Raw genomic sequence first — 12,066 nt, 5'->3', positions numbered from 1 at the left:
GGTAACGAGACCCTGGAAGCGGTACGCTTCTCACGAGTCGGTGAGAGGTATCAGACAACAGCCAGGGTGGAAAGGTACGATCAGCGGGAACCTGGTGTGTGTCCGCCCTTGCCTGGGTGCCGGGTTCACTGCAGAGAATCGACTGCATCTGGAGGAGTGGTCACAGTCGGTGACCTCCGGTGACATCACCAAGGACCCGCCCAAAAGTTGCTTGTGAGCCATCTCGCCGGTCTGTGAGTGAAGTCGTGTATGAATAGTTGTTCCTGTTCTCTCTCTCTCTTCCCCCACGTTGTCCATCCATGGCAACGATTACTGCGAACTGAACTACTAAACTGGACTGAACTTTGAGTCACTTTGAAATTTGGTCATTTACCCCTAGACAACGATAGAGCTTGATTGATGCTGTTATCTTAATTCTGTGCACATGTGTGTCTATCATCGCTGAACTGTTGCATTTATTATCCTTTCAATTACTGTGTTGCTTGTTTCTTTAATAAAACTTTCTTAGTTCTAGTACTCCAGACTCCAACTGAGTGATCCATTTCTGCTGGTTTGGCAACCCAGTTACGGGGTACGTAACATAAGTGGGGGCTCGTCCGGGATTTTGAACGCTAAATTTGGGATGGAGTAAATTGATTAGGTTAAAATTTCCGAAAGAAAGAAAAGACAAACAGCAGAAATGGAGGCTGAGGAATTTATAAAGGCGCCGACCTTGGAGGCATTAGAGGATGCCAGGAAATCGGAATTGATAGCTGTGGCAAAACGGTTGAATCTTGCTAAGGTGAAGTCGACAATGAGGAGAGAGAAGATACACAGAGCTATTGTAGAGCACTATGTATCTAAAGGTGTGTTTCCCCAAGGTGAGCTGGGGGTGGTGTCTATTGAAAAACCTGCTGGAGACGCGGTACAGGTACAGCTTGAAAAACAGACTCGAGCACGAGTTCCGGGTACGGCAGCTAGAACACGAAGAGAGAGAGTTAGAAAGGCAGGAGAAAGAGAAAGAGAGGGACAGACAGTTGGAGAGACAGGAGAAACAGAGGGAAAGGGAATTTGAGCTGGAGAAGTTAAAGATAAGGGCCGAGCAGGGGCTCGTGCCGAACCAAGGTGGAGGGTTCCGGGCGACCCAGGAGGTTAGGCTGGTTCCCCCATTTGACGATACCGACGTGGATCGGTACTTTCTCCACTTCGAAAAAGTGGCTATAAGTCAGGAATGGCTGAGGGTAAGTGGGTTGTTTTACTTCAGAGTGTACTGAAAGGGAAGGCCCAAGAAGCTTACTCAGCTTTGTCCGTGGAAGATGCCCAGAGGTATGAGGTAGTGAAAGAGGCCATCCTCAGGATTTATGAGTTGGTCCCGGAGGCATACCGGCAGAGGTTCTGGAATGCGAGGAAGCAGTGGGACCGCACCATATTTGGAGTTTGCCCGTGAAATGCAAACATATTGTGAGCGTTGGTGCGCCTCGAAAGGGGTAGAGGGGGATTATGACAGACTGCTGCAGCTGATTCTGATTGAGCAGTTTAAAGGTTGTGTCCCTGAGGGTATGAGACCCTACCTCGATGAGAAAGAGGCAGCCACGTTAGCCGCAACTGCTAAGTTAGCGGATGAGTATGCGTTGACGCATAAAATGAAGTTTGCCCCGAGTAAAGGCTACCAGAAGGGTAGTCAGGACGGCGGGGAGAGTCCGCCGGAAAAGTCAGAAAGTAAGCCGGGGACTAGTGAAAAGGATAAGGTAGACCGGGAGCAGTCTGGTAGGAAGTCTCCTGGGGTCGTCTGTTATAATTGTGGGAAAGCCGGACACTTTGCGTCCAGGTGCTTTGCCCCAAGGAAGGAGATGGGGAAAGGAAAAGCGGAAATTTGGAATGGCTGTATCAAGCTGTTAAGCGAACCGCTAGGGAAGGACAGGTCTGAAAAAGTCCAGGAAGGGCGCGAGAGGTTTATCTCGGCCGGACTGGTGTCAGTGAAGGAGAGGTTAAAACCAGTTCCAGTGCGGATCTGGAGAGACACGGGAGCGTGTCAGTCACTAATACTGAAGAGTGTATTAGAGTTTAGCTCAGAGACCCAGACTGGGGAGGTAGAGGTCAAAGGTGTAGGGGAAGGGGCAGAGTCAGTCCCTTTGCACCAGATACACTTACAGAGCAACCTGGTCTCTGGACTAGTCACGATCGGGGTGAGGTCCGAATTACCGATGAAAGACGAGGAAGTCTTGCTCGGTAATGACATCGCCTGGGGAATCGTGTTCCCAGTCGTGAGATTGACAGGTCAGCATGCCAACAGTGAGGCCCCGCCCATGGACTCACGGGTTCATCATGGGGCTGCGGTAGTGAATTTAGCTGTGGTGGTAAATTTAGCTGAAACATTTCTGCCAACCTTGTACGAGAAGGGGGTAGAAAATGGAAAGAAAGAGGGTAGTGAGACAAGAGGCAGTGAGGGAGCTGGGACGGACGTAGCAGTAGCCAGGAAAGAACTTGTGCAGACGCAGGAGCGAGACGAGGGGCTGATGGTTTTTGCAGAGACAGCTCTCTCTGACACAGCTTTAACAAGGGAACTAGTAGGCTATTGTGCGGATGAGGAAGTGCTAAGGAAGAAAGGGAAATCAAGGACAGTACCCGCAGATGAGGAATGGGGGGTGGTGCAAAAGAGTTATGGGGATGAGGTTTTTAACATGGCCCACGAGGTACCCCCCGGTGGACATTTTGCGGTGCTGGAGGAAATAGTTGGTGGAATCATGAAAGAGATTTACCGGCTGCCCAGGGGGAAGAATGTTATTGATCATGACCGACGCGAACTGAGACGGTCACCGGCTTTTGATATGCTAACAAACCTAGTCGGTGTTAGCGTGGAAATCAATGAAGCTAGGGGCCCCCTGCTAAGAGAAAAAAACCATTTTGAAAAGATTAGTATGGGATCAGTCAGATGGGAGAAGGCTATTGTTTTGGCCAGGTCTACTGATAAGGTCTCTCCCTTAATCCCCGAACAAAGCGAATCTTTAGAAGTAATTAAACGACTCGCACCCGCGTGTTTGATTGTCCCGAGGAAATGCAAAGAACTGGGACGTTGGGTGATGTCTGTTACAATAGGGCAGCCTAGTAAAGAACACTCATATATATTGAGTAATTCAGTGACTAAAGGGCTGATGAACACAGAGGTGTGTATTGGCAATTTAATACGGCTGTCTGAAGCCAGCTTGGTAGTGAACCTTGAAAAAAATGAATTCGGCCACACGAGGGTCACTTACCTGGGAATTGTGGTGACACAGGGGCAGCTGGCAGCGATGCAAGCTACAGTGCAGGCTATCGCTGACCTCCCAACCCCGACAGACAAGAGGGCCCTCAGAAGGCTCTTGGAGATGGTGGGGTACTGCAGGAAGTTTTGCAATAACTCTGCGGTCAATACCCGTCCCCCTCCTACTAAGCCCTTGCGAGAGGAAACTGAGTCGGAATGGGACGACCCTTGTTATTGTGGTCCGGGACAAAACCAAATGAGAGGTTACATTGGTCGCAATTCATCAGTGTTTTTGGCCACTATGAAGTTTGCTGAGTTGGAGCCTGGTCTAAGGGATTATTAATAGCACGTGTAAAAGGAACAGAAAATGTGATGACTGTCTGTCAAGGTGTTGACAGCTTCAAACTCGCTGTGTTAGCCAAATAGCTGATAAAGATGAATATTTGTGTATGTATCAAATAATGTATTCATGTTTGTAATTTTTACCTCCCGGTAAAAATCCTTAAAGGGGGGAAGTGTGACGAGAATACACATAAAATTAAGATGTTTGCTGGCCTGGGTTAGCATCAGTGACATTAGCAAGTGGTCTGCCACCTGCCCTCAGGGGAAGGAGAGATAAGGAACAATGGAGCAGCGTCTGGAGATGTGTAATGAAGGGACGGGGGAGAGAGAGCTGTCTGGAGCGGATCCCCCCTTTGAACCTTGAACTGTTTGAAGTGATGGACAGGCGATACCCCAGCAGGGGGATAAAAAGGGACCGGTTCGCTAAGGCAGGACACACGCCACCCGAGGTAACGAGATCCTGGAAGCGGTACGCTTCTCACGAGTCGGTGGGAAGTACCAGACAACGGCCAGGGTGGAAAGGTACGATCAGCGGGAACCCGGTGTGTGTCCGCCCTTGCCTGGGTGCCGGGTTCACTGCAGAGGATCGACTGCATCTGGAGGAGGGGTCACAGTCGGTGACCTCCGGTGACATCACCAAGGACCCGCCCAAAAAGTTGCTTGTGAGCCATCTCGCCGGTCTGTGAGTGAAGTCGTGTATGAATAGTTGTTCCTGTTCTCTCTCTCTTCCCCCACATTGTCCATCCATGGCAACGATTACTGCGAACTGAACTACTAAACTGGACTGAACTTTGAGTCACTTTGAAATTTGGTCATTTACCCCTAGACAACGATAGAGCTTGATTGATGCTGTTATCTTAATTCTGTGCACATGTGTGTCTATCATCGCTGAACTGTTGCATTTATTATCCTTTCGATTACTGTGTTGCTTGTTTCTTTAATAAAACTTCCTTAGTTCTAGTACTCCAGACTCCAACTGAGTGATCCATTTCTGCTGGTTTGGCAACCCAGTTACAGGGTACGTAACAAAATACAAATGACTCATTTACATTTACTCCTTACTTTAAACTTATGACCTCTGGTTATGTCATGGAAAAATGTTTTTAAAAAAATTGGAAATGGATGGAAAGATGGCGCCAATAAGTAGAGACTCTGCATGCAGCTCTGATGGGAGTCATTAAGTAGACCAGCTGAAATCCACAGTCACAGCCATGGGTACTTCTGTTGTGTTTTCTAACTTCAAAACATTAAACTAAATCAAAGGAAGACATGAGAGTCCAGGAATGCAGGTCGAACTTCCAAGTTTACTTTAAGTGAGGCACGCACATATCACCGTCAGTTAATCAGGACAGCTGCTTATTTGAGACAACTCTTATAGAACAAAAACTAATTGAGAAAATAGACAGGATCCCCTTCATTTATGTTGAATACAATGCTGCTTAATTGGGACAGGAGATTGTTGCTGAACAGTTTCTAACTAGCAACAGTCACGTGCACTTGTGTGGCCATTAGACAGTACAGAGCAAACAGATTTTAAATAGTGTCAGTTGTGTGTGCTTGTGGTATGTTTACCCACTTGGGCCGATGGACACCGATTCAAAAAGTAGTGCTTTTTGGTAATTTTGGCTTTTTTTATTTTGACATTATGCAGGAAGGCAATGAAGACTGTACATTATCTGCACTCGGTGTCTGCGCTGACTTAACTCGTTTACAGTCAAAAGAACACAGCAGCATAAACTGGATGAATACCTCTGTTGATAACTATTAAGAACCAATGCAATTTTATAGTACTGTAGTGGTATTGGTAGTGTTCCAATTTATTCTGTATTTCATTTAAATACATAAATTGTTATTCAGTTAAACAATAGCTCATTTTTTAAAACACCTTTTAAGTATTTCCGTCAAACTTCAGCTAATTAGGGCAGCCACTTAACTAGGCCAAAATGGACTGGTCCTGATGTGTCCCAATTAACCAGAATTTACTGTATACAGTATATTTCTTACTGTAATTTATAGTTTATTATTATGTATTGCAATGTACTGCTGCCACAAAACAGCATATTTTATGATATATGTACTGGTTCTGAATTGGGAATGGTTTATTATTGCCAGTTATACTAAGACAGTGAAAAGCTGTCGTGCACAGAGATCATGGAAATCACGATTATTACACAATGCATTGACGTAGAACAAGTAAAACAATAAAAATTCAGAATAAAGTGAAAAGATACAGAGAAAGATTAATTCAGGTAAATAAGAAAGGGCAGGCTCATAACAAGTCTTGACCTCACAATCTTTTTGTAATAAGGGACCATTTAATAATCTTATACTAACAGGGCAGAAGCTGTCCCTCAGTCTGATGGTAAATGCTTTCAGGCCTTTGTAATTTCTGGCTGATGGAAGAGGGGAGAGGAGAGAACGTCCAGGGTGGGTAGGATCTTTGATTTTGCTGGCTGTGGCTCATTTACTGAGCCAGCAAGTACAGACAAAGAAGTAAATCCAACTTATCCAGCTTCTCCTCAGACAGTAAATGAGGCACTCCATCCCAGGCAACATCCTAGTGATCCCCAATGTGCAGAGCAATCTTTTTTGTACCATAGAATAATCCAGAATTTGGAAATAAAGCACAAACTAGTCTTCAAAATAAAGACCATTAAAAACTACCAGCATCGTATAAAACCATCAGGTTCACTAATGCCCTTTAGCAGTAGAATTCTGCCATCCGTATCCAATCTGCAATTACTTGCAACTACAAGACTCACACCTAGCTGACTCTTAAATACTTTCTGAAGTGGCCAACCTATCTTCTAGGGTAACCATTACAGCTACGGTTAAGCAGGATGAATAAAACTGAACAGATCACCTGATATTGATGCCAGTACTGGATATGAACATAGCAATGGTGCTCTGAAAACAACTGGCCTTGTACAGTGCTGTCAAATATCTGGGGACTGGCTTTCACAGGCTTCTCAAAAACTGATATACTTGCAGTCACAGAATCACAGGAATTGGTAGTGTAATACTAAGACCAGTGGTGTTAGTACTACAGAAAGAATAGATGACTGACAAAGAATATATCATTTACAGTTACAGACATGGGTGGAGAAATGACAGGTGGAGTTTAACCTGGCCAAATGTTACACCTTGGTAGGTCAAATGTAGAGAGATAGTGTGCTGTTAAGGCCAAGGCTATTAACAGTGTTGATGAGCAGAGGGATCTTGGGGTCCAAGTTCATAGCTCCCTGAAAGTGGCTACACTGGTTGATAATGGTTAAGAAAGCAGATGGTGTGACTACCTTTATGAATACAAAAGTCAGGAAATTATGTTGCCGCTTTATAAAACCCTGGTTAGACTGCATCTGGAGTATTGCATGCATTTCTGGTTGGCCCATTATATGAAGGATGCTTTGGAGATGGTGTAGTAGACAAACTTTTAAATTGCTAATAAGGGTTGGACAAACTTTGGTTATTCTCAGTTGAGCATCAGAGGCTGAGGCAAGAACTGACAGATTTTTAAATTCATGAGATGCAAAGGTAGGGTAGACAGTCAGAATCTGTTCCTCGGTGCAGAAATGACAAACACTAAAGCATATAAAGCTGAGGGCCCCAAGGTAGAGCAGTGGATGTAGTGTACAGTATATGGATTTTAGTAAAGTGTTTGACAAGGTTCCCCATGTTAGGCTCATCCAGAAAGTAATGAGGTACAGGACTCATGGAAACTTGCCTGCATGGACTCAGAATTGACTTGCCCTCAGAAAGCAGAGGGTAGCTGTAGATAGATCATATTCTGTCTGGAGCTCAGTGATTAGTGGTGCTCCGCAGGGATCTGTTCTGGGACCTCTGAGTTTTGATATATTTAAAAACGATGAAGTGGAGGGGTGAATTCGTAAGTTTGCAGATGAGACGGAAGTTGGAGGTGCCGTGGATAGCGTACAAGACTGCCGTGGGTTACAATGGGATATAGACAAGATGCAGAGCTGGGCGGAGAAGAAGCAAATGGAGTTCAATCCTGAAAAGTGCGAAGTGATACACTTTGGAAGACTGATCTTCAAGGTAGAGTACGGGACTAATGGAAGAATTCTTAGCAGAGTGGAGGAACAGAGAGGTATTGGGTTTCATGTCCATAGATCCCTCAAAATTGCCACTCAAGTTTATGGGGTGTTTCTGAAGGAATATGCTGATTGGCCTTCATTATTTGAGGGATTAAGTTCAAGAGCTGAGAGATAATGTCGCAGCTCTATAAAACTCGGGTTAGACCACACTTAGAATATTGTGTTCAGTTATGATCACCTCATTACAGGAAGGACAAGCTTTTGAGGGTGCAGAGGAGATTTACCGGGATGCTGCCTGGATTAGAGAGCATGTTTTATTGGGAACGGTTCAAAGATTGAGTGAGCTAGGGCTTTTCTCTTTAGAGCAACAGAAGACGGAGGTGTAAAAGATTATAACAGGCATAGATGGAGTAATTACCTAGCATCTTTTTTCTAGCTCAGCAATACCATCCAGAGGACATCTGGTTCAAGTGAATTGAGAAAAGTTTAGTAGGGAGGCCAGTGGGAGTTATTTTTTACTTAAGTGGAGAGTGGTGAGTGCCTGGAATGCACTGTTGAGGCTGGTGATAGAGGCTGTTACATTGGGACATTTAGAAGACTCTGAGATTGGCAGATGAATATACGAGAAATCGAGATTAATGTGCTTAGTAGGAGGGAAGGGTTATATTGAGCATGTAGTTTGTTTATACAGGTTGATGGAACATCAGGAGCTGAAGGACCCTTCCTTGCTGTATTGTTCTATGTTCAAAGGTGCTATGAGGGGCAAGTTTTTATTTTATTAAGTGCAGAGTGGTAGCTGCCTGAAATTGTTTACCAAGCACAGTACTGGAATTGAACAGTTTGGAGGCTTTTAGATGGACATGAATGTGAAGGGAATTGGGGGGGGGGGGGCGGGGAAGAAATGAGGACATTTAGTATAAATTGACATTAAGATCAGCACGATATCGTGAGCGGAATCATCAGCCCACTGGTGATGACTGATACAGATCAATGTTCTGTATCACGGGAGAACACACAAACTGTATATCCAGCATCCAAGGTCAGGATAAAACCTGGATCTCTGGTGTTGTAGTTCCACTAGGGCACCACTGCACGGTGTTAGGTAAATATCCATGTGGTGCTCTTTCTGTGCAGGTTGGTAACTCCACTCAAGTGAATGTATCTGGTGAAAATCCATCTGCCATGGCTGTAATAATGCTGTGTGACCAGATATCAAGCTCAGCATGGCTTAGGCTCCATAGAATCAGAATCAGGTTTATCGTCACTGCCATATGTCGTGAAATTTGTTGTTTTGCGGCAACAGTACATATAATATAAATTACAATTATATGTATATATTTTTTAAACAAGTAATTAAGTACGAAAATACATATTAAGTAAATCGTGCAAAAAGAGAGTAAAATAGTGAAGCAGTGTTCACAAGTTTATTGATGTTCATAAATCTGATGGCAGAGTGGTACAAGCTGTGTACAATCAGTAAAATAAAAACAACTGAACAGATTGGAATCTCATTGCTACAGTGCTCTATTCAATTCAGAAGGCAAATATTCTCTCTGCAGTATTAATCGAGTTCACAGATTATTACTTACTTTAACAATGTAGTTGAACCTTCTCATGTCTTGAATTGCACTTGAAAAATCTAAACGGTTAAAAGCTTCTCCCAGTGTACAGTAACCATGTCTCTAGAAAAGGAAGTCAAAAGATTTAAAAAGAAAACAGATATAATTGAAGAAATTGTTAATGGGGATCACATAGAAAAATAACTTACTTCTCTAGTACTTCCTTTATGAATGTAGATCCACTTTTCCTTATAGAAGTCTGGAAAACAAAACAAATACCATTTCCAAAAGCAAACAGGATATTACTGGATGATGTGACATTAATATAAGCTGATACATTATTGAATCCCTGAGTCATAATGCAGTACAGTACAGAAACAGGGCCTTCAGCCCATCTAGTCCATGCTGAAACCATGTAAACTGCTACTCCCAATGACTTGCACTGGACCATAGGTCTCCATCCATGTACCTATCCAAACTTCTCTTGAACACTGAAATCAAGCTCACGTGCACCACTTGTACTGGCAGCTCATTCGACAATGTCATGACTCTTTGAGTGAAAAAGTTTCGCCTCATGTACCCTTAAACTTTTTACCTTTCAGCCGTAAGCAATCACCTCTGGTTGTAGTCCCATCCAACCTCAGCAGAAAAAGCCTGCTTGCATTTATCCTATCTATACCCCTCATAATTCTGTATACCTCTACCAAATCTCCTCTCAATCTTCTACATTCCAAGAAATAAAGCCAATTCTGATCTGATGGAGACGCATGTGAGAGTACGGAGGAACATCTGTAAAACTTCTGAAATGCCCGCTTCGCTGCCGCTGCTACTGTGTGGTAACCGGAATCTCTGGAGCAGAAGGCCTCAAAATCCTCGGCTTTGCTTGCTTCAGTGGCCGGGGTGAGGTCGAAGGCGCTCCGCAGAGGATAGCGCTCGGGAGGCTGTATGGGAGAGGCTGGTTGGAAGCTCAAAGTTTTCGGACGGATGGACTCAGTGTCGACTGTGGTCGGCTGCTTCCAAGACATCGGCAAGTTGACAGTGCCTGGAGGTTTATGGCAGGGGATTTCTCCCTTTTGCCACCTGCTATCGGGGACACGGGAGTCGATCGACTCGGGGACTTTCGAGACTTTATTTACTGTGCCCATGGTTTGTTCTTCATCAAATTATGGTATTGCTTTGCACTGCTGTAACTACAAACGTATATATTATAATTATGTGGTTTTGTCAGTGTCAGTCTTTGGTTTGTCCTGTTTTCTGTGATATCACTCCGGAGAAACATTGTATCATTTTTTAATGCATGTATGCATTTCCAAATGACAATAAAAGAGGAACGACTGTTCTCATAATCTAATCTAACCTATTCACTCTTTCCTTATAACACAGGTCCTCCAGACCTGCAACATCCTTGTAAATTTTCTCTGCACTCTTTCAACATTATTTACATCTTTCCTCTACGTAGGTGACCAAGACTACACACAATACTCCAAATTAGGCCTCACCAACATCTTATGCAACTTCAACATAACATCCCATCTTCTGTACTCAATACATTGATTTATGACCAATGTGATGCCACTTTCAACGGATTATGTACCTCTGTTCTACTACACTCCTCAGTGCCCTAAGTTCACTGTATAAGACCTACCCTGGTTGGTTCTACTTAAGTGCAAAACCTCATACTTGTTTGCATTAAATTCCATCTGCTATTTTTCAGCCCATTTTTCCAATCAGTTATAGGAAAAAGTTAGGACTTTATTCCTTGGAGCACAGAAGAATGAGGGGAGATCTCATAGAGGTACATAAAATTCTGAAGTGTATAGATAGGGTAAGTACATGCAAGCATTTCCTCCTCTGCTTGGGTGAGACTAAAAGGGATGTTATAGGTTTAGGGTGATAAGTGAAATCTGAGTGGAAACTTATTCATTCAGAGCAAGGTACAAGTGTGAAACAAGCTACCAGCTGAGATTGTTAATGCAGGCTCAACTGTAACATTTAAGAGAAGTCTGTATAGGGACATGGATGAAAGGGGTACGGTAGGCTATAGTCCAGGTGCAGATAGACGGGACTAGGTAGACCAGGCTGGTACAGACTAGATGTGCCAAAAGGCCTGTTTCTATACTGTAATAATCTATGACTCTAAATTATGCTTAATGGGCTTCCTTAGAATATACTTAAAATTATGAAATTATAGTCCCCAGATATTGCAAGTGTTCCACTCCTGAGAACTGTCCAGAAACCACTTTTTCCTGCAAGTCAGAAATAAATATTCTTAATAAGGGTCAATTAACATGACCATGTATATATTGTCTTCCACACATAGTACAGAGTCAGAATGTCCCATATAGCATGGCTCATTTTGATAGTCATAAACTATCAATGGACATTATGTTGCTTAATAAAGCAATTTGCAAGATTTAGTAGAAGAGATTTACTTGTTAGTTTCCAAAATAATTGATCCTGTAGTGATTGAGTAATTTAAAAAAAAATAGATTTTGACTGAACAGTGGTGCAGCTAGAACTGCTGCCTTAGCTCCAGTAACCCAAGTTCATCAGAGTTCACAAATGTGTCTTTGTGGTGTTTGCATATTCTCAGTCAGTGTGTGGGATTTCATGGTGCACTAATTTCCTTCCATATGCCAAGACACAAGCAGGTAAGTGCATTGGGAACTGCAAATTGCACTTAAGGTGTAGCTGAGTCTCTGCAAATTAATGGGAATAAGGAAACACTAATGCATATAATTAGATGCCTGGTGACCATGATGGCCCCAATGACCCTTTTTAATGCTGTATCACTTAAGGGCATCCATATCCTCTTACTATCTCTTCTTTCAGTTAGTCCTGACGAAGGGTCTCGGCCTGAAACGTCGACTGTACCTCTTCCTATAGATGCTGC

At 43.6% G+C, this 12,066-nt stretch overlaps 1 protein-coding gene across 2 annotated transcripts in view; it reads right to left on the bottom strand.

Moving 5' to 3' along the window:
* Window positions 1–12,066, bottom strand: part of fbxo25 (F-box protein 25) — a 76,119-nt gene that overhangs the window by 39,514 nt on the left and 24,539 nt on the right. For both annotated transcript variants that reach the window (XM_063038639.1, XM_063038641.1), the window contains exons 3-4: window positions 9,383–9,432; window positions 9,204–9,296 (exon numbers count right to left, since the gene is read on the bottom strand). In XM_063038639.1, the coding sequence (XP_062894709.1) occupies window positions 9,204–9,296; window positions 9,383–9,432 (143 nt within the window). The remainder of the gene's footprint in view (window positions 1–9,203; window positions 9,297–9,382; window positions 9,433–12,066) is intronic.

This window comes from Mobula hypostoma, chromosome 2, assembly GCF_963921235.1.
Source record: "Mobula hypostoma chromosome 2, sMobHyp1.1, whole genome shotgun sequence".
Classification (NCBI taxonomy): domain Eukaryota; kingdom Metazoa; phylum Chordata; class Chondrichthyes; order Myliobatiformes; family Myliobatidae; genus Mobula; species Mobula hypostoma.
Note: the sequence above shows the minus strand (reverse complement) of the source record. Positions and strands in the feature narration are given on the sequence as shown.